This window comes from Electrona antarctica (genome assembly GCF_951216825.1).
Source record: "Electrona antarctica genome assembly, chromosome: 20".
NCBI classification, from domain to species: domain Eukaryota; kingdom Metazoa; phylum Chordata; class Actinopteri; order Myctophiformes; family Myctophidae; genus Electrona; species Electrona antarctica.
This window is the reverse complement of record NC_136801.1, coordinates 5,780,303-5,802,467: the sequence shown is the minus strand read 5'-3', so window position 1 is coordinate 5,802,467 and position 22,165 is coordinate 5,780,303. Positions and strand designations below refer to the sequence as shown.

Here is a 22,165-nt window from a genome sequence, read left to right as displayed (position 1 = left end):
ACTCCAAATTTCCATTGCCTCATTCATTCATGCAACTGCATTTGATTCAGTGTCATTTCAAATTGCTCCACTGGAGGCAGACCTGGACTTTGTTGGAGTTGTAATGCAGCACATGCTGTGTTCTGCAATGACTTCCAAAGGAGGTGGAGTGTTATTGGTGCTGAGCTCAGCAGTCTCTGTGACTATCAAATCTCTGCGGGCTAAAAATAGGCCTACTACACTACATTAAACCTCACGCTATAAAACTGCATACCCCATTACCTCATTCCAGAGGCAATAAAGATATACATCACACATTCCATTCATGCCGTTTCTGTTTCTGAAATCATAAATACCACTTTGCACTACTCGTAGTCGTTGGGGGGGAAAGAATAGCAGGAACAAAGCAGGATGGTGTGGGGGAGAAAATATAGTTTACGAGAATCAGAGAAAAACAGTGCATACGTACATCTGCATTCAGTGTGCCAGAAAATGATTAAAATCTGTCCAGGGACTGAGGCCAGGTTCATTATGGCCATGGTGTTTTCTGCATGACATAATAATAATAATGAAATTAATGAACTGAAGCTGCATTTAAAAACACTTTTGATATCTTGGTTTTTATAGTGACATAAATCAGGAATCAATTGAGCTAAAGAATGAAGCAAGTCAAAGATGAAATTAATGAATCGGGGCAGCATTTGAAACTATTTTGATTTGGGATTTTATAGTGACATAAATCAGAACAGAACTCAGTTAAGCTGAAGAATGTACACACACACACACACACACACACACACACACACACACACACACACACACACACACACACACACACACACACACACACACACACACACACACACACACACACACACACACACACACACACACACACACACACACACAACCACCACAGTCATAATAAACAACCTCTGAAACCCATACATTCTTACGCGTTGTAACTAATGCATCCACAAAAAGCTCATTTAGGTTAATGGAGTTCAGCTGTGCTCCAACAAACTGAGCTGCAGCTGTAGCTCACCAACACATTTTCAGTTTAACCCCATTAATAGCAGAACACCGACATCCAACCCAAGTAACCCTGTGCAAACCCTCGTCTGCTTGCAGTGTCTTCAGGTCTTTCCTCCAATTATTTCCTTCCCAGTCAAAGTGTATATCCTTTTAACCTCATGGCGTGCACTCACTGTTTACTACGGGTTCAGGTAGAGCTAAGAGTCCATATATAATTGGTTCAAGGCGGCCTTTATCATTCACAAGATACTAAAGATAGCCCGGGAATTACGCCGCAAAACGCTGACCACTTCTATTGCTCTTATAAACACCTGGCGAGCACATAAAACAGCATGAGGTCCATAATGTAGCGTGTTAACCTATTTTGTGCGGGAACCCCTTTTGGTGTTAGCATTATGTTATGCTTTAGCTATTGAAAAATAGCAGATCTACAAGCTCATAGCGCGCCACCGAGTGGCGCGCTACAAGCTTGTAGGTCTGCTATTTTTGAAAAATCGAAGAACCACTGACATAGAAACATAGCTTTTTCAGAAAACTGTCAGGATGTAGAAGACATTTTTTTAATCTGATCTCAGGTCAAAATGGGTTAAATAATGTATAAGAAAAAGTGTGCATTCTGTCTGTAAAGCACTTCAATATTTTATTTCCCCATGAAAGTTTTCACCATTAGCACCTGTCATATGTTGTGTGTGGATGTGTGTGTTTGAGTGTGTGTGTGGATGTGTGTATTTGAGTGTGTGTGCAAGCATGCCGGTGAAAGGCTGGCCACTATAGAGCGTCGCAGTCCCGCCTCCTACCCTGGCCCAGGAAATGAAACCCAATGCATTTTCCTCATAGACATTTTTTAAAGTATTTATTTAAAGACGGTTACGCCGCGGACAAAGCCAACTCGAGTCGTGACAACTCATGACAACACAAACAATATTTTGGACCAAACAAATAATTAGAAAGAAGAAAAAAACGGCAGGTTACAACACTTTTTTTGTTGTTTTTCTTCTTTGTAATTATTTGTTTGGTCCAAAATATTGTTTGTGTTGTCATGAGTTGTCACGACTCGAGTTGGCTTTGTCCGCGGCGTAACCGTCTTTAAATAAATACTTTAAAAAATGTCTATGAGGGAAATGCATTGGGTTTCATTTCCTGGGCCAGGGTAGGAGGCGGGACTGCGACACTCTATAGAGCGTCGCAGTCCCGCCCCCTACCCTGGACCAGGAAATGATTCTCTGTTCATTTTCCTCATAGACATTTCAAAAAGTATTTATTTAAAGACCTTTTAAGCCTCGTACAAAGCCAACTCTTGTCGTGACAAATCATGACAACAAACACAATTTTTTGGGCCGAACAAATAATTAGAAAGAAGAAGAAAACGGCAGGTTACAACACTTTTTTTGTTGTTTTTCTTCTTTGTAATTATTTGTTTGGTCCAAAATATTGTGTTTGTTATCATGATTTGTCACAACTCAAGTTGGCTTTGTACGACGCTTATAAGGTCTTTAAATAAATACGTTTTGAAATGTCTATGGGAAAAATGCATTGGGATTCATTTCCTGGGCCTGGCGTCGTCATGAAAGGGGGCGGGACTGCGACGCTCTATAGCATGGACAAACAAAGCACCGCAGTCCAAATTGGCATCCTGTTCATTTCCAAACAAAATATAATTCTCTTCATAGGAAAAACAAAGGGGATTTATTTGATTGATGAGATGTTCTAAAAAAACTGTGAAAAACAACTATTATAACAATCATGACAAACTTCTGATGTTTTTATTGGAGGCACTGTGGGGACTTTTCAAAGTTCTGCATTGGCTTGGCAGTGATCTCACCTCTTATCTGTCTACTAGACCATGTAATGGGATTTTGAAGATGACAATACTAACTGTCGTAACTGCATTAACATGAGTCATCACAGATCACCTGTTTGCATCTGTCAGATGACCCATTACTAGACCATATTATGACCTTGTTTGACCATGTCCACTTGACCACACCTCCAATGTATTTTTGCGTCTTCATTGTGTATAAGAGAGACGCATTTGAACAGCTCTGGAGGCTTGCATACTATACGTGCTACCTCCCTGGGCTCGGTACAGACCAGTCTTTGTAATAAAGTAACATTGTTTCAGTCCACTCTCTACCTCGATTATTTCTTAAAGACTCTGATGTGAGTTCTGAATAATCCACCACAACCATTTTCTCGAAAGTCTGGAAGAAGAATTTGAACCTGTGAGAAGCCACCTTCCTTCAGCGAAAGAGACTCAAACTCTTATTGTCTTTCATCTGAACAATGGCCAAATATATCCGTGTTGGCAACAAAGAAAAGGAAAACAAAGTAAAAAAAATAACTATGCCCGTCCTTGTAGACGCATCTAGCAGAGCAGAGCCAAGGACATTTTACCCACAGATTATCCCATAGACTTGCTCCATGGGGGCCACACGTTCTAAAAATATTGCCAACCACAGCTTGAGGGACGCGACTGTCTCTCCTGGAGGTCTCTAATGATGAAATAATAAGAGTCAGACGTTTGGCTGGGTGTGTGGTTTACAGTAGGCCTGTATTACATCCCCTGGGCTTATGGTGTTTTGTCAGAGGTTGGAAACTAGGATACTTTAGTCTTATTATGAGTGAGAAAAATTACATTTTAAACCTGCACACATTGAAGGCATACATCACTCTCTAGTGGTTAACATACTGTATGTATGCGTGTATGCTATATTTGGGACACATCTAAATCTGGTAATAAATATAGGGAGCCTATAGCATTTCATTTCCCACCAACAATGACTCACAGGTTTTACCCATGATCCTTTGCTCAGTTGTCATAGTCTGAAGTCTGAACTATGGCTGCTTTACTCTATAGAGCAGGGGTTCTCAACACATGGGTGGGTCGCGGGTCTCGCAACCCCTCGGGGGGTCCCGGAATTATTGTGGGGGGTCCCCAGATGATATAAAACTTGCAACTGAATGGCTGGAAAATGTTAATTGAGTTTACATAGTACACATAGTGCATGCATAAACTTTCCTTAATGATTGTCTCCACCAGGCCGAAGGCATGGGGAGAGAGTATGTTTTGCACTCCGTCCGTGTGTCCGTGTGTGTGTCCGTGTGTGTGTCCGTCCGTCCTTCCGTCCGTCTGTTACCAGCTAATCTCCGGCACCGTTAACCCGGTCGATGCCAAACTTTGCACACACACTCCCTGGATGCCAACGATGAACCTCTGCCCCACTTTTTCCAGAACGGCCTGTTATAGCGCCACCATGAGGCAGCTTTTCACATTTTTTACCTAAAACTGCACCGATCTGCGTGAAACGTTGCATGCACACTCCCTAGAGGCCAAGGACAAACCGTTGACCTGCATTTTCCGCATCTGCCTTTTATAGCGCCACCAGGAGGCCGACTTTTGTAAAACACATTTTTTGATATTACTCCTCCAGATTCTGTCCAAAAATCTCACAAATCGTTACACATTATCTCTATGGTCATGTGCTCTAGTCGGATCTGTCCGATATTTCATATTCCATCCTAATTGGCTATAATTAGCTTTCACAGTTTGCAAGATTGCCCCGTTTTGAACAAAAGCCTCAAATCATGAACGCAGCATGCAATTTACGTGAAATCTTTCACACATTTTCTTACTAGGCTGAGGAATATATTCCACCCTTTTCACATTGGCCTGTTATAACGCCACCAACAGGTTGATTTTTGCAAAACACATTTTTGGAACAAAATGCCTCAAAAACATGTTTATATTAATCCTAAACATTTTGCCAAACATCTCACACAGTCCTATCCTCCTGGTGGAGACCTGTGCCCAGAAGGGCACTTTTTCTAGTTATATCTGGTTTTAGTATAGGCCTATGTATAATATATATGATATATCTTCTCTATTATTAAGGTTATTGTAGCGGCCAATTTGTATTGGGGGTGGATAGGGGGGTGGGGCGGGGGTCGAGAGACATGGCCAAAGCATTTCCGGGGGTCCCCAGCCAAAAACGTTGAGAACCCCTGTCCCTGCTCTAGAGGTAATCAGGAGCAGCTAAAGGCAGATTGGAAGCGAGGCCATAGACAAGATTGGAAGCGAGGGCATAAACAGAGTGCCCTCAGCAGCCTGGTGGTCACCTGCTGCTTATAATCATTCCTGCAAACCCACAGGCACTGACGTTCAACTTCAAACAACAAATTTGTAAGAACATTGCTGCAATCAACAACTCCCGGAAGTTCACCTTCTGGCCGTAACCACAAATACATTGTTTTAGAAAATCAGGTCAGTTGATTCAATTCATGTTATATATTTTCCACCTCATGCTTGCATTTTGTGGCTATACTGCTGTAACTCTGGCAAACCAAGAGGGAAGGTAGTGGAGCCGTGAAATAACTAACAGGGTATTTCTTTCCTCCTCATCAACTTTTACACAGGGCTCCTTAATGGAGAGTTTGGCTGCAGGCCAGCCAGATCGAGATGCCCTATAGCTCTGCTTTCAGCCGGACTGGACACATTTTTACTGGGCCTAGGAGGATACTTAATTCTCTTTGTTTCTTCTTATTCATAACACAATAGGACACATCGGGCCCTTTTTCCCAGTACAGGAGCATTAGTGGTGGCTACGACATCCGTGAAGTGGAGAGATCTAAAACACAGATGTTGTTCAGGAGGAGGAGGAGCGTGGGAATGGAAGTAGTATAGCCTGACATCGTCTGCTAGCAACCCCCCTACCCCCTCCCCCTCCCCCCCACTCCAAATACAAAACAGTCAATGATCCCTGAAACATCTTGTGAGAGATGAACAAAAATATTTTTCTAATCACTTAGCATGTTCAGTCCATTTGACCTTGTGCCTGAATTAGAGCCTGTACAGTACTGTATATCCACCACAAGCAATCATGGAGACTGGAAAAACACTCCAGATTTATGCCTTTTTCGGTGCATGGCTCCATAGAGGTGCATGCTGGTCTATGCTGCTGCTGCTGTGATGGAAAAGCATCAATGTTATTAAACCTCCCAACAAGAGGCACGCTGCAGTATAATGCTGCCGAAGCCGCTATTGGTTAACCCATTTAAACCTTGTAATCTTGTAAATTATGACAGTTTTCTGAAAAACCCATATTTCTATGTCAGTGGTTCTCAAAGTTTTTCATGTCAAGGACCCCCAAAACTATATGTAATTGGCCGCCGACACCCATCTGAAAATATGTAGTTCCAGAGACCTTCCAGAGGCAAAGATAAGAGTTAAAAACATTCGCTCTGAAAGAATATATTCAATGATTTGCGCCACACTTTCACGATTTTCAAAAATAGCAGACCTACAAGCTCGTAGCGCGCCACTCGGTGGCGCGCTACGAGCTTGTAGATCTGCTATTTTTCAATAGCTAAAGCATAACATAATGCTAACACCAAATGCTTCCCGCCCAGAATGGGTTAATGAGGCCTTAGTAGAGACCTCGTGTGCACATACGGTACTGTACATTACAATAATATTTCTGCCGTGACACTGAAATGATCTTGTGCTATAGCGCGTGCCGCAGGTCATTTCTTAATACTGCACCACTGTCCACCGTGGATTTATGGCCCTGGTTTAATATAGAAATGCATGCATGTGGAGGACCGGTCAGGAACCAAGGCAAGAGTGTTTGTGCCAAAGAAATACAAAATGGAATGAATACCGGATAACACTGGTTATTACATAACATACAGTAACTAACTAGTAGAATATACTGTAGGTGAAGCCATAGTTTTTTATGCCTATAACAGTAAATAAAAAAATACAGTCTACCTCTTCCTACATGTATATATATGTTTTCTCTTTTTACTCTATAGAGTAAAATCACTGTACTCACTAAGGGTACCCAGCACAACCAATTATTAAGAGTGTGTACGCACGCGCGCACGCACGCACACACGCACACGCACACGCACACACACACACACACACACACACACACACACACACAGCGCCTGCATTTCATTACAACTTTTCATTATAGAGGTCAATAGGCGAAACTCAACGCTAGTTATTAGTGTCAATCAAGGCGAGGCGACAAATGTTTGGTCCTCGACGCCGAAAGTAGATCAGTTTTAATGGGGTTCTAAATGTCACAGTCTGTAAGACATACCGTAATATAAGTCTCTTAAATCACTGTCATGCAGGACAAAGGAAGCAGATAGACGCTACAACATCCAGGGACAACCAGTAGCTTAAAACACTCCAGTATTAATCGGAAGAAGCTCAATTAACACTTTCATCGCTCAGAGTTATTTAATCCATTACATTATAGCGCCCATTCGATTTATAAACACGGACCCCTTTTCCGGACGGACCGGAAGTTGTTGTTGATGTGTGTGTAGCAGCTAACAATAGCCACACCACTCTAGAGTCGATCGACAACAACGGGAGACAAGAATAAATCTATCGCGACTAGCGACTGTACCGCGGAGCGCCGTCTAACACAGGATCTTTTTTCATAATTAGACGGGATGAATTAGATCGTGAGTTATGAACGTTTTAAGATTTTCGTTTTCATCAGCTAAACAGGGGAGGGAGTTTTTCGATGACGTCTCACTCTTGCACAACACCGAGGATTGCCCAACAGGCGCTCCCAGGCTGTGGAGCCATGCGATCCGTTCTCATATCAATAAACTTCGTCTTTTGGACAAGACTTCGTCCTGAGCGTCGGGCGTTACTAATAGAAAGGACAAAGAACTTTGTCCTGGGCGATGGGAGTGTTAAGAGAAAAACAACCTTGAGCCCTCATGCACTATACGGGTGTCTCACTGCAGAGTGAAGATTCGATTTAAATTTGGCACAATCTCACACTGCTTAATTACAGGTCTGAAGCAATCACCGTGCAGATGAATCAAGGTGTCAAGCATCTCTTGGTGAAACTATAAAGCCCATTATCAGAATAGCCGTTTCACATTAGAATTCATGAAACAAGGCCCAGTGATCATTGGGTACTGGAGGAACTCTTATTGAGCTCCACGAAGGTATCAGTGTTTTCATCACTTCTTATGAACGGTGGTGAGAAATTCAGCACTATAGTATGAACAATCAACCTCTGTTAAGCCAGTTGCCTCATGAGAGAGAGAGAAAACTGTGAAATGCACATGGCTTCCTTGTCAACACCTTCCTCACTGCAGCCTGAGAGAGTGAGTCTCTGTAATCACCATAAGAATAGTAATTACTATTACAGAAAAAACAAGGCAAAAAGAGTATTTCTCAATGCGCTACGATGATAGCCTGGCGTTGCGATGCTAATATACCGCTGCGCTGGGCTACGTAATCCGCCTCGGGGCATATGCATATGCAATAAGGGCGGGTGAAGTGTGGCTGCGCCATGAGGCTATTACGATGACAGCCTGGAGTTACTTCATATACTGTGTGTGTGTGCGTGTGCGTGTGTGTGTGTGTGTGTGTGTGTGTGTGTGTGTGTGTGTGTGTGTGTGTGAACGTGTGCGTGTGCGTGTGTGAGAGAGACCCCAGAGGTCATAGTTTTTACGAGCTTGGGATAGGGTCTGACAGTAAGAGGTTCCCGGTCAGATTTAGGATGTGAGACCAGCCCTATTAATAGTCTACTTGCCAGCCCATAGAGCCCCATTGTGACCCCGGACATCTTGAGTACCCTAAGGTTTTATGTTAGATATGTTGAGTACGGGTGGCTGGCATCTCCCTTAGAGATAGGGTGAGAAGTTCAGTCACACGAGAGAGACTCGGAGTAGAACCGCTGCTCCTTCGCCTGGAAAGGAGCCAGCTGAGGTGGTTCGTGCATCTGGTTAGGATGCCTCTCGGGCGCCTCCCTAGGGAGGTCCTCGACGCACGTCCGACTGGGAGGAGACCCTGGGGCAGACCAAAGCGCAGTTGGAGGAAACACATCGACTCACTGGCCTTGGAACGTCTCGGAATCCCCCAGGAGGAAGTCACCTGGAGCACTCTGGTGGAGCTGTTGCCCCCGCGACCCGACTACGGATAAGCGGTTGAAGATGGATGGATGGATGGATGTTGAGTATGGGTCCCCAGCATTTAGAAACTGCCGGATGCTAACTTGCATATGTTGGGCAATTTTCATAATTAGCATAATAAGCTGGGGTACCATTAACATCTAATATATGGCAACATTTTCAAAATGTCAATATCAAAACTAGGGGGTTTTCATGATTCTGAATCCATTGCCAGCATTAGTTATAATGTAGACAAAAGAATCAAAGACAGAGTATTGTGGTTTTAATGGTGGTTATTGTGAGATATAGATCACTGGTTCTCAATGACGGGTCCAGGGACCACCACCAGAGGTGTCAAATTGACCCTTATGGATCTGTAAGTGGACTCTGAGAGTGTACAAATGTGACCAAATGGCCCTGTACACTCACAGAGTTACATTAACACTGAGACTTTTAAATTGCAGGGATTGGGATAAATGGGAGGTAAAAATTTAAAATGGTTCATCTGTACACTCTCAGAGTTGCAGACCCCTAAAGGTCCATTTGGACCCGTGGTGGGACCCGGACAAGACATTGAGATGATGGATAGTGCTGTTGGAAACTCATCACACCAGCTGTGCTGCATGTGCAGTTTCTTGTTGGCTCAGCCTGGCTGACTGACAGCATAGATTACCTGGGCTGTTAATAAGGTACCATATGTACATGTGAGTGGCTGATCATGTGTGTATGCACGTCAAGTGCAAGCATGCATCAATGTCTACACATGTGGTGCATTCGAGTAAATACGCGCGCGCGTGTGTGTGTGTGTGTGTGTGTGTGTGTGTGTGTGTGTGTGTGTGTGTGTGTGTGTGTGTGTGTGTGTGTGTGTGTGTGTGTGTGTGTGTGTGTGCGCGCGCGTGCACTGTGTATAGAAAACAACTTCCCCCTTGCACACTCAGCCAGAGACATTAATCATGTCCTATTATGTGACTCTCGCCACTCTGACCGAATAAACCCTCAACAACAAACCCTCAACAACAGGTCATGCCTGAGCAGGACAGAATAAACCCTCAACAACAGAACAGAATAAACCCTCAACAGCAGGTCATGCCTGAGCAGGACAGAAGGGATCGATAGAGGGGGGGATCCTTTCCTCGTTGTTCGGGAGAATGGCGAAATAAAGCAAAGGGAACTTGTTATAGCACATGAAATGTGATACTTTGACCTGCTATACACACAGGGCATTTCATCCTTTCTGATCAAGACAAATTGCACTGTACTGGCATGATTATGGGCAATTCAACAGCTGAGACCGTGTCGGTCGGTGCTTGATGCTGGGGGTTAGCAGGAGGTTGGCCATGTTGGACCTGGAGGATTGGGAGAGGACGCGATGGTGGAGGAGGTCGGAGAGGTCTACAGGAGCCAGGTTGTTGTGGGACCAGCTAGGTGGTGAGATGTATTTTTAACTCAATTATTTGTTTGACCGGGATCCAGTGAAGGTCTTACGGCACTCCATACTTCAGCATAGCGTTCGAAAACGTAAAAAAAGAAAGAAAAAAAATACATATATGGGCATTCCCAGACCTGTTGTTTTAGCGCGCCCTTGGCCTTTAGGGAGATACTGTATATATCAAAGATTTGCACAAATGTCACAATTTCCTGAACTGTAGTCTGCTTAGGCAGCAATTAAATGTAAATGTACAGATTATAAGCACTCCTGTGAGACCCAAGGCTGTCTATATAGCCTTGGGTATACAAGAAGTTTAATATTCAGTTTCTTTCAGTATTGGCTACAAATACATTTCCACAAAAGCAGATATTTAAATATACATGCAGGCTCACCTCCTACAGAGAGCCACGTTGTAAATAATTCACAATCCTTTTTTGAAAGAACTGGAATATGAGCATACTGCTTATCATTCAGACAGATGCTGTAAAATGTAATCCTCCACATAAATTATGACTCGTTAAATTAGCTAGGTTCAGTGTGTGTGACTCTGTGCGTGCGTGGGAGAAGAACTGTGTTTCAGGCTTGGAGCCATCGAGCTCCCTGAATGCAGAAACCTCTGTGCCTACAGGTACAGTACAGTACATACACGCAGCATCAGAGCTATAACAGTAAGACAGTAGCATCCAAACGTATGAGGTGTATTTCAAGGAGGCCTTCATGGCAGTGCCTCTGAGCTCTGGCCCTTTGAAGTCCCGCTGATCCCTGGATGGAGAGAGAGCTGCATTTCAGTGGACTATAAAGAGGGCTTAACCCATTCTGGTCTGACGTCGAAATTTAAAAAATGTCTTCTAAATCCTGACAGTTTTCTGAATCATGTTTCTGTATCAGTGGTGCTCCATATTTCATGTCAAGGACCCCAAAAATGATATGTAATTAGCCACCGACCCCCATCTGAAAATATGTTGTTCCAGGGACCCCCCCAGAAGCAAAGATTTGAGTTAAAGACGTTCGCTCTGAAAGAATATATATTCAAAGATTTGTGCCGCATTTTTTTACGCTATTTTTCAATAGCTAAAGCATAGCGTAATGCTAACACCAAAAGGGGTTCCCGTCCAGACTGGCTTAAGGGCTGCCTTATGTTCCAGGGCCAAACGTTTTTCTCTTCTATTGCCATATCCATTTCGATTAGAGAGAAAAGCCTAATGCCTTTACAGTGTGCCGGGTCTCTGCCTGTCCCCCTGGAGGCCTAGATAGACTGTGCCAGCGAAGGTGCAGATTTTAACCATGCATGGGTTGCACTGATGTGAGTGACGTTACACATGCCGTAATCTCTCAAAACAGACTGTTTCTGCACATACTGTACAGAAACATATGATTTACGAAACCGAAATGTCTACATGAATGTCTGTCTGAAGCACTGTCGCTGCTCCTCACTGACTGCACCAATCGCTCTGAATTATCACACATTATATTATGGAGGTATTAACGAAGCCTTTTTTTCTTTCCTTTCAAAATCTTTTTACTGTAATTTCAATCATATAAATCTCAGAGATCATAGGGCAGATAACATTAAATTATTGCGCAAAACATGCCCCTTCAAGACAAAAGAAAAAAAAAATCTCCCCTTCAAGTCCCAGTTTAGTAAAGCCAATTCCCAATTTCCCAGCCTCTCTACAAGTACTCCATCTCTGCTAACCCCCACAATCAGTTATTGGGAGGGTGAAGAAAGCCTCGGGTCTCCTCCGATACCTGGGCCGTCAAGCCACCATCTTCTTTCCACCTGACAGTGACAGGTCTCACCTGTCACAAACTCCCACTGTACCTTCGACAGGCAGCCTCTGTAGACATTTTTAAAGCACAGCTCAAGACCCACTTCTACACTCTTGCTTTTAATTGATCTTTTATTTTTTTGTTATTCATGTCCTCACTGTATTGCATTACTGCTCTTGTTTTTTAATGTTTATGCCTTGCTTTTCTTTTCTTTTTTTTCCTCCATTGCTCTGTAAAGCACTTTGAGCTGCATTTTATGTCATGAAAGGTGCTATACAAATAAAGTTTTATTATTGTCTCCACCAGGCCGAAGGCATGGGGAGAGAGTATGTTTTGCACTCCGTCCGTGTGTCCGTGTGTGTGTGTGTGTGTCCGTCCGTCTGTTACCAGCTAATCTCCGGCACCGTTAACCCGGTCGATGCCAAACTTTGCACACACTCCCTGGATGCCAACGATGAACCTCTGCCCCACATTTTCCAGAACGGCCTGTTATAGCGCCACCATGAGGCAGCTTTTCACATTTTTTACCTAAAACTGCACCGATCTGTGTGAAACGTTGCATGCACACTCCCTAGAGGCCAAGGACAAACCGTTGACCTGCATTTTCCGCATCTGCCTTTTATAGCGCCACCAGGAGGCCGACTTTTGTAAAACACATTTTTTTATATTACTCCTCCAGATTCTGTCCAAAAATCTCACAAATCGTTACACACTATCTCTATGGTCATGTGCTCAAGTCGGATCTGTCCGATATTTCATATTCCATCCTAATTGGCTATAATTAGCTTTCACAGTTTGCAAGATTGCCCCGTTTTGAACAAAAGCCTCAAATCATGAACGCAGCATGCAATTTACGTGAAATCTTTCACACATTTTCTTACTAGGCTGAGGAATATATCCCACCCTTTACACATTGGCCTGTTATAGCGCCACCAACAGGTTGATTCTTGCAAAACACATTTTTGGAACAAAATGCCTCAAAGACATGTTTATATTAATCCTAAACATTTTGCCAAACATCTCACACAGTCCTATCCTCCTGGTCGAGACCTGTGCCCAGAAGGGCACTTTTTCTAGTTATTATTATTACTAGTAGGGGGGCATAACGCATGTGGAGGTACACGCTATCCCCCCACCTCCTCCCCACCTGATTCCTGAACAGGCGCCCTGACCGCCTATGGGGATCATCAATGCAGCGACAAAGATAAAGCAAATTGTATCAGTCATTCAATATTGTATTCCTTGAAAGAATACAAGAACTTGCAAGGTTTGCATTTCTCACTGAAAACGGAACACACACACACACACACACACACACACACACACACACACACACACACACACACACACACACACACACACACACACACACACACACACACACACACACACACACACACACACACACACACACACACACACACACATCTCCAATATCGTTCACCCCTACTTGTTTTTTACCTCAATGCATTTCCCCCTTGCATGGTTTCTCTCCCCTAACCAATCAGCTCCTCTCCTCCCTGACAGCCCATACCTCGCGTCTCACTCGACATCCTCTAATGATCGATCGTTCCCTTTATTCATGTCCGCTTCTCCCATAATTCCACTTCCTTCCCCGAGCAGTTTCCCTCACGGGTTCCGTACTTCTTTATCCAATCACTCTTGCATGGATTGCAACATGTATCGCTTTGCACGAGGGGGTTAGGATCAGGAGAGAGAAAACTCTATAGTACCGTGTATCATCTCCTCTGGCCCCATGACAGACAGACGAGGGCCCAATTACCCTGCTCCACCCATCAGGCTGAACACAACATCCCCGTCGGTGTGCAACAGAGAGCACTGGGAGAACAACTGCACAAGATACTAAACTAAAAACAAGAATACACATGTGTCTTTCTGTCTTTCCTGTTTTGTACAATAACCCATTTAGGACTGAGGTTGAAATTTAAAAAAAATGTCTTCTAAATGATGACAATTTTCTGAAAAACCTCATGTTTCTGTATCAGTGGTGCTCAATATTTCATGTCAAGGACCCCACAAATTATATGTAATTGGCCGCCGACCCCCATCTGAAAATATGTATAGTTCCAGGGACTCCCCCCCCAGAAGCAAAGATTTGAGTTAAAAAACGTTCATTCTTTAAGAATATACAGTATATTCAAAGATGTGTGCCACATTTTCACGATTTTTCAAAAATAGCAGACCTACAAGCTTGTAGCGCGCCACTCGGTGGCGCGCTATGAGCTTGTAGATCTGCTATTTTTCAATAGCTAAATTATAACAATGTTTAAAACACCAGAAGGGGTTCCCGCCCAAAATGGATTAACCGAAAACACAGATGCAGACATCAGCTGATCAAAAGACAGTGAAAACATGAATGCACACGCTGCCTCTGTGTACCACTGATCCCCTATGGGACCCAGCATGTGCTTGCAATTTGGCACACAGTGTGTGTGTGTGTTATGTTTTGTGGACAATTTGACCATTATGATCTGAGAGAAAAGTCGTGCCTGATGAAGTCACAACTGTATCTTCGTGTGAGTGCGGGAGACACAAAAAAAACAGGATGCACAGTTGGATGCTGGGAAATTTCAAATCAACCCCCCGCATGTAGCATAAATCATCCTGATGTGGATGTTGGCAAAGGCTACGATGGAAGAATAAAAGAGACAGCTCCAAAAGGAAGAGAAGCTTGACACAACACGTTCTTCCTTTGTGGTTTTGAATTAACTGAGAGACTACAGTTACAGACACATACTGTACATGCGCGTATGCATGCACGTGCATAATACACTCAATTGCTCGGCGTGAATGCACACACACACACAGAAAAACGACACCATCTCCAGAAGATTGAGCTCCAGCTGTGCGGTTCATTCAGTTCAGCGTGGCATGCGCCGGGCTGGGCCCTCCTCTCTGTCTGTCTGTCAGTCAGTCAGTGTGCATCTGGCTCCAGACCATGCGCCGGGCTGGGCCCTCCTCTCTGTCTGTCTGTCAGTCAGTCAGTGTGCATCTGGCTCCAGACCATGCGCCGGGCTGGGCCCTCTCTCTCTGTCTGTCTGTCAGTCAGTCAGTGTGCATCTGGCTCCAGACCATGCTCCGGGCTGGGCCCTCCTCTCTGTCTGTCTGTCAGTCAGTCAGTGTGCATCTGGCTCCAGACCATGCTGCTGCGGGCTAGAAGCAGCGGAGTCATGGCGTGACTCCAAGGATAACGAGGTGCCTGAAGTCGGTCGGACAACCTGCCCGTACTGCCTCGAGGAGTGACATCACAGCCCCACTTCTGTGGTCAGCGCAAACTAAGACACATGGCGCACGGCTGGAGAACGCGGTCCTGTGACTTGGCACACAGAGGCACTTTGTATTCGCTTGTCTATTGGGAAGCCAGGTGGGAGTGTTTACATTACCGCGAACCAACCTAGACAATTTGATATTCTGGGTGGGAGCAGTGAAATGCGTTCCTGGTGTGTTAGCGTTCACTGTTAGAGTTCACTGTACAGTGTACAGAGTTCTATAACATGTACTGTATGTTACCGGTGTTTTTATGTGCAGTCTACTGTACATAGGACTGTAAATCTTGCCATAATACAGTATATTGGCTATGATATACCTTTACACTATTGTATATATTAGGTCACGTTGTGATTGTGCTATCTGCCACTACCATAAAACTGTGCACTACACCACACTGTGCTGTGGATAGACATCATTGGCGAAGATTACTTGCTAATGGAAACTACAGCCATTCATTTTCCTGGAACAATAGCGCACTAAAAAAAGTAGGCATGGATGTTGCATCAATGAAAGTAAAAACAAAGTTTGAGAACTAGATTTAAAACGTCCTTGGAACTTTCCACAGCACAGCTCTCAGACACACAGAGAGAGTAGAATAGAAATGGTACCATCCAGTGGTGAGCATTACAGAGGGCAGCTACAGTATACCAACGTGGAGATAGCATTTAAATCATTGGAAAAAGGTGTAGTATTCATTTAACACCCATTTCGGCCTGACAACAAATTTAACAAAAGTCTTTTTCAAATGTATTTTTTCCCGAAAAACCTCATGTTTTTTATATCAGTGGTTCTCACTATTTCATGTCAAGGACCCCCACAAATTATATGTAATATGCCACCGACCCCCATCTGAAAATATGTTGTTCCAGGGACCCTCCAGAAGCAAAGATTTGAGTTAAAAACTGAAACTCTGAAAGAATATAATTATATTCAAAGATCTGAGGCACATTTTCACGATTTTTCAAAAATAGCAGATCTACAAGTTCATAGCGCGGCACTCGGTGCCGCGCTATGAGCTTGTAGATCTGCTATTTTTCAATAGCTAAAGTATAACATAATGCTTTAAACATTCTAAAAAACCATGGATTCAAACCACAGGACTGCGAGACAAGTGGAAGAACTTGTCGGGGCCAAGTGTCAGCTTGAGAACAACACTGTAGTGAGAAGCGAGAACTTGGCAAAAACATGCAGGCTGTGCTGCAACAAGACAAGCCTTCTGTGTGACTATCGTGTGTTTTCACTGATTGAGGAGAAGCACGGAGCCTAGTCGTTTCTCTGCAGCCAGCCAGCCAGCCAGCCAGCCAGCCAGCCATGGTCCTGAAGCAATCCACCTCTCCACACACACACCCCTGGCCAGGCCCCACTAATCTCCCCCCATTCGCCTGGGCTGTCAGCGCACATCTGCTCCCTGTTACTGCTGGAGCCTCTGCTGTCAATTCAATTAGGCCTCTTCTGCTCAGGTCAAACTGTATGAAGGTGCACACGTGCACAAAAACTGCACACCATGCACATGATGGCTGCCTGCCATGCACACATGTAGGTACTGTACACCGCAGAGTTGACATCGCCCGTATTGTTGCTGTCGGGCAGAAACCGTGTATTCATTTATTTATTTGTGTATTTGTTTGTTTACATATTTATTTGTTTTTGTTAAAGCTGCTATAAGCAATAATATGTCAAAATATTATTGACCTTTTTATTTTTTTGGTATTCAGACAGCCAGCAATGGGTAGAACGCTCCCAAAAATAATTTAGTCTCTGTGACACATTCAAAGATGTTCCTAGAAGCTTTGTTATTGGTCGAAAAAAAACCTGGTCGCAGTGACTAACCAATCAGGAAGCAGACAGACAAATCGACCAATGACAAAGCTTCTAGGAAAATCTTTGAATGCAGATTGCGGCCCCTAGATGTGTCAAAGAGACTAAATTGTTTTTGGGAGCGTTCTACCCATTGCTGGCTGTCTGAATACCAAAACAATAAAAAGGTCATTACAATTTTGACATATTATTGCTTATAGCAGCTTTAATGTAAAACGTACTTGGGTTTTGAAAACCCTCATAAATGAATGCTCTACTTTGTTGTACATAGTGAGTGTTGCGCAAAAAGTAGCGAAAATAGCAAATCACACGTTGTGAGCTTGTAGATCTATAATGCTACTGTATGTGCACTATTTTGGAAACTGGATAATTGTGTCTGTTGGTTTTATAAATAATTCAAGAGACAGCGACCATTTCACCAAGTGCTTAGTTATGACTAATGAATAATTTCTAATAACTGAAACACTATCCTTTTTATTTATCCATTGGAACACAGTTTCTTATAAAAGTTGTCTAAAAGTTTTAGACATAAATCTTTCCACCTGACAGTGATGATACCATAGTATGGTGACGTCAGGGCCATATTAGCCATTGGGGCCGTGGACCAGGGGCCCTTGGCTCTCAGGGGCCCTTCAGGAAAATGTAATGCTCTGTAATGGGTTTGAGGGCCTGAAAAAAGCTCCTGGGGACCTTCATTGGATATCGAAATTTCTGCACGCGCACTAGGGGGGGCCCAAAAAAATGTACAAGCCCATGGGGCCCTTGTGGGGGTTAATCCGTCCCTGGGTGACGTGCAAGCCAGGTGGGTCAGTAATATGATAAATGTTCATTATCATTTACGTACGTTGCACATGGAAGTAGCACACAGGCATAATGCTGAGGTGGGCGCTATTTCACAACGGCATGGTGCGGGAAAGTCAATTATTCTCAAATGATTGCAGCACAAACTGACATGCCCTGAATGAATAACAGGTGCTTATGGGTTCACGAAACACAAACACTGTTACGTGCCTCTATGGACAGACACAAGCAGAGGGAAATGCGTGCGTGACACACACACACACACACACACACACACACACACACACACACACACACACACACACACACACACACACACACACACACACACACACACACACACACACACACACACACACACACACACACACACACACACACACACACACACACACACACACACACACACACACCTCTCGTAGTGTCTTAACAGTGGCGTGCACAGATGGACACTAGGTGGTGCTAGGGCACCTGCCCTTTGCCCTCTGGACAGCAATGTGCCCTTTTGATTATTTTTTTGTACAGTATACACTGTATAGTACAGTATGTGGACCATGGTGACATTCATCAATTCTTGATAAAAAGCTTCTAATATATTAATTATGCCCCAAAATCTATAAATCTCACACTATTAAGGCAACCACGTTGCACGTGCTGCACAAGGTGCCCTTTTTTCCCACTTGAGCACCCGCCCCTCTAAATGTCTGTGCACGCCACTGTATCTTAATTAGAGGGTTGACATTTCAGAGGCTGTACAGTACATTCGACCCGCTGATGTCTGCAAATAATTCATTAAATGACGATGACAAAACCAACACGCCAAACGGGTGCAGAACAAGGACTATCAATCCAACACGATCCATATTAAAAACCTTTCTTACATAAAGAGAGAGAGAGTGACATTTCAAAACGCTGGACATACAGAGATGACATTATGATGGTATTATTCAATGTTCTGGGAGATAATCATGAGAGAACATGACCTTCCTGGTGTGTTCAAATTAAAAACTCTACTTCAGCAGCTTTCCCAATACATCCTCCACAACAATATTGTGGAGGATATTGTGCAGCGATGTGGCAAACGCCTTCCTCCACTGTAAATCATAACCGCCCCCTCCCCCCAAAAAAGGAGATTCTCTTGAAATAATGGCATCGACGTTTGGCCTGTGGGCTCAGCTCTGTGTCAAATTATCCACACAATTAATAGCAGATGTTTAGCTAAAGCCTGACGACTCGTGTCGGCCACTCACCCTCCCAGGTAGGCCTATACTCAATAAGGGAACACATTGGCAGGGCTTCAAAAACCTCTTGTGAGGCATGCAAGACAGATTATTTTCATTCATTCAGATGGTGCTATGCTATTTTTAGTAATATAGGATTTTGTGCACCCCAGGATATGAATAGTTAAGGGGTGAGGATCTTTTAAGGAGTTGCATTAAGTTTCATGGTCAACTTCTGCAAAAAGTGGGGCAAAGCCTGATAGCCAAGTGGTTAGGGTGCTGCAGACCACATGGTGGTCTGCATGCTATAATCAGCCAGTCCCAAGTTTGATTCACAGCCGGATGGACCTTTTGCATCACCCAACTCGTGTGTGTGTATGTGTGTGTGTGTGTGTGTGTGTGTGTGTGTGTGTGTGTGTGTGTGTGTGTGTGTGTGTGTGTGTGTGCGTGCGTGCGTGCGTGCGTGCGTGCGTGCGTGCGTGCGTGCGTGTCTATTCTCTGCTTTTGTGTAAAACCACAGAATATTCTTGCAATAATAATAAAAATGAAAAAAAAAAAGTCAAGCTGTATTTGAATGCTTTATGTAAGTAAAATGCAAATGGCTGCAACGACCACTTCTTATTCACTAATTCAATAAGTTAGAGATACTTCTCTCAGTAGTCTCATGCAGAGTTCCCATCAGCTAACACAATAAATAAAATCATGTAATTTCTGCTATGCCTTCACTTCCTCGTGAGCTTGTAGATCTGCTATTTTTCAATAGCTAAAGTATAACATAATGCTTTAAAACACCAAGAGGGGTTCCCGCCATGAATGGCTTAACAGCAAACGTTGATATTCAGGCGGCATATTGTAGGCGACGTATGACTCCATCATGCTCTCATTGATTTGGCGAGAGCGACAGATGTGGGCATGAGGGAAAGCGCAGCCCTCCAATTTCTATTTCCACCTCATTAGGTCAGCCTCGCCCGAGTCGCCTGGCCAATCAGGGAGGCGTCCCAGGTGAGTGTCTAACCAATGGGGCGTGAGGTGACAGCTCCCGTTGAAACATGTCCTGGCGTGTTGCGCCACTCTCAGCCAATCACCAGCATTGAAAAGTAACTAAGTATATGTACTGTACTGCATTTCTTAACCCATTTTGACCTGAGATCAGATTCTAAAAATGTCTTCTACATCCTGACAGTTTTCTGAAAAAGCTATGTTTCTATGTCAGTCGTTCTTCGATTTTTCAAAAATAGCAGACCTACAAGCTCGTAGCGCGCCACTCGGTGGCGCGCTATGAGCTTGTAGATCTGCTATTTTTCAATAGCTAAAGCATAACATAATGCTAACACCAAAAGGGGTTCCCGCCCAAAATGGGTTAAAGTATTTTTTTACATTACTGGAGCATTACCAATTTTCAATACTTTTCTACTTCAATGCATCTCAGAGAGGGAAATATTGTTCTTTTACTTCCAAAAACAATTATTCGAAAACTTTAGTCACTAGTTACTTTGTAGATTTTGATTATTATTCCAAAACTTACAGACAGTACATTAACCACTTCAGCTCAAATACATTGGCTACAAGCTCACCATGCGTTGTGAGCTTGTAGATGTAGATTTGCTTATTTCTAAGATAAATATACATTTTGAAAACTTGTGAAATGGGACATTCTGCATACGAGTACTTTTACCTTTTGTACTTGAAGTATATATTTATGCCAATGCTTTTGTGTACATTTTGAATACCGGACTTTTACTTGTAACAGAGTATCATGGTAAATGGTGCATTTATATAGCGCCTTTATCCAAGGCGCTTTACATAGATTGTGCATTACATTCACCCATTCACACACACATTCATACACCGATGGCGGCGGAAACCATGCAAGGCACCAATCAGCACATCGGGAGCAATTAGGGGTTCCAGTGTTTTGCTCAAGGACACTTCGACACCAACTCTGGGGGAGCCCAGGTTCGAACTGGCAACCTTGCGGTTACCATCCAGCCACTCTACCACTGAGCCACCGTCTGATACTGGTACTGAAGTAAAAAAAGAATGCGAGTACTTCTCCCATCACTGCCAATCACTTGCAGCTGCACGCGCTCTCTCAATCATCAAACATTCCCGCTGGTGTCCCTTTTTAGCCAATCACTCTGTGGCCCTGCAAGAGAGTTCTAAAAGCAGGGCAGCAGGATGAGCGTGTTCTCTTTAATATAAAATACATTGGATCACGGTCTGTCTGTCTGTTTCTCCTTCGTCATAGCAAGTCTGCACGGGTCAATTCAAATGAGCGTCAGCTTGTCTCCCTGAAAACCACAGCAAAGAGAATGTATAGCATGTGGCTGTTTGCGGTACCGGTATGACATACCTCAGTCTCTTGTAGTACTGCTTGACCTTCTCGAGCGAGGCGGCATTGATCTGAGCCTGATACTCCTCCACGGACACATTGTCCCGATAATAGTACCCCTCCATACTCTCCAGGGCTGAGAGAGAGAGAGAGAGAGAGAGAGAGAGAGAGAGGGTCAGTCTGAGTTTAAGCTTTCATTTCCGCAGCGTTTACAAAGTCAATCCTCTCCACTGTACCTTGGGTGAAGAGCACGGGGTATATCTTGAAGCCGCCTCCGTTCTTCAGCCGCTGAGGGAGCTGGGAGAAGTAGAAGCTCTCCAGGTAGAAGCAGACCTTCAGGGCCTGCCGAGTGCCCTCCACCTGGTACGAGATGGGCATGTCTGGGTGCAGACAATAGGAGGGAGTGGAGGGGAGGGGAGGGGAGGGGAGAAGAGGAGAGCAGAGCAGAGCAGAGCAGAGGAGAAAATGTAAGAGCTCGAGTGAACTAGAAACCGTTGGTTAGCAGACAGACGAGTTTGCTTGTTGTGTTGTAGTGTACATACTTGTTGTGTTGTAGTGTAC

General features: G+C 43.9%; 1 protein-coding gene across 2 annotated transcripts in view; it reads right to left on the bottom strand.

The window, feature by feature from the left end:
- prex2 (phosphatidylinositol-3,4,5-trisphosphate-dependent Rac exchange factor 2) overlaps window positions 1-22,165 on the bottom strand; it is a 218,828-nt gene that overhangs the window by 32,405 nt on the left and 164,258 nt on the right. For both annotated transcript variants that reach the window (XM_079488991.1, XM_079488992.1), the window contains 2 exons: window positions 21,841-21,984; window positions 21,626-21,740 (listed from right to left, as the gene is read on the bottom strand). In XM_079488991.1, coding sequence (XP_079345117.1) covers window positions 21,626-21,740; window positions 21,841-21,984 — 259 coding nt within the window. The remainder of the gene's footprint in view (window positions 1-21,625; window positions 21,741-21,840; window positions 21,985-22,165) is intronic.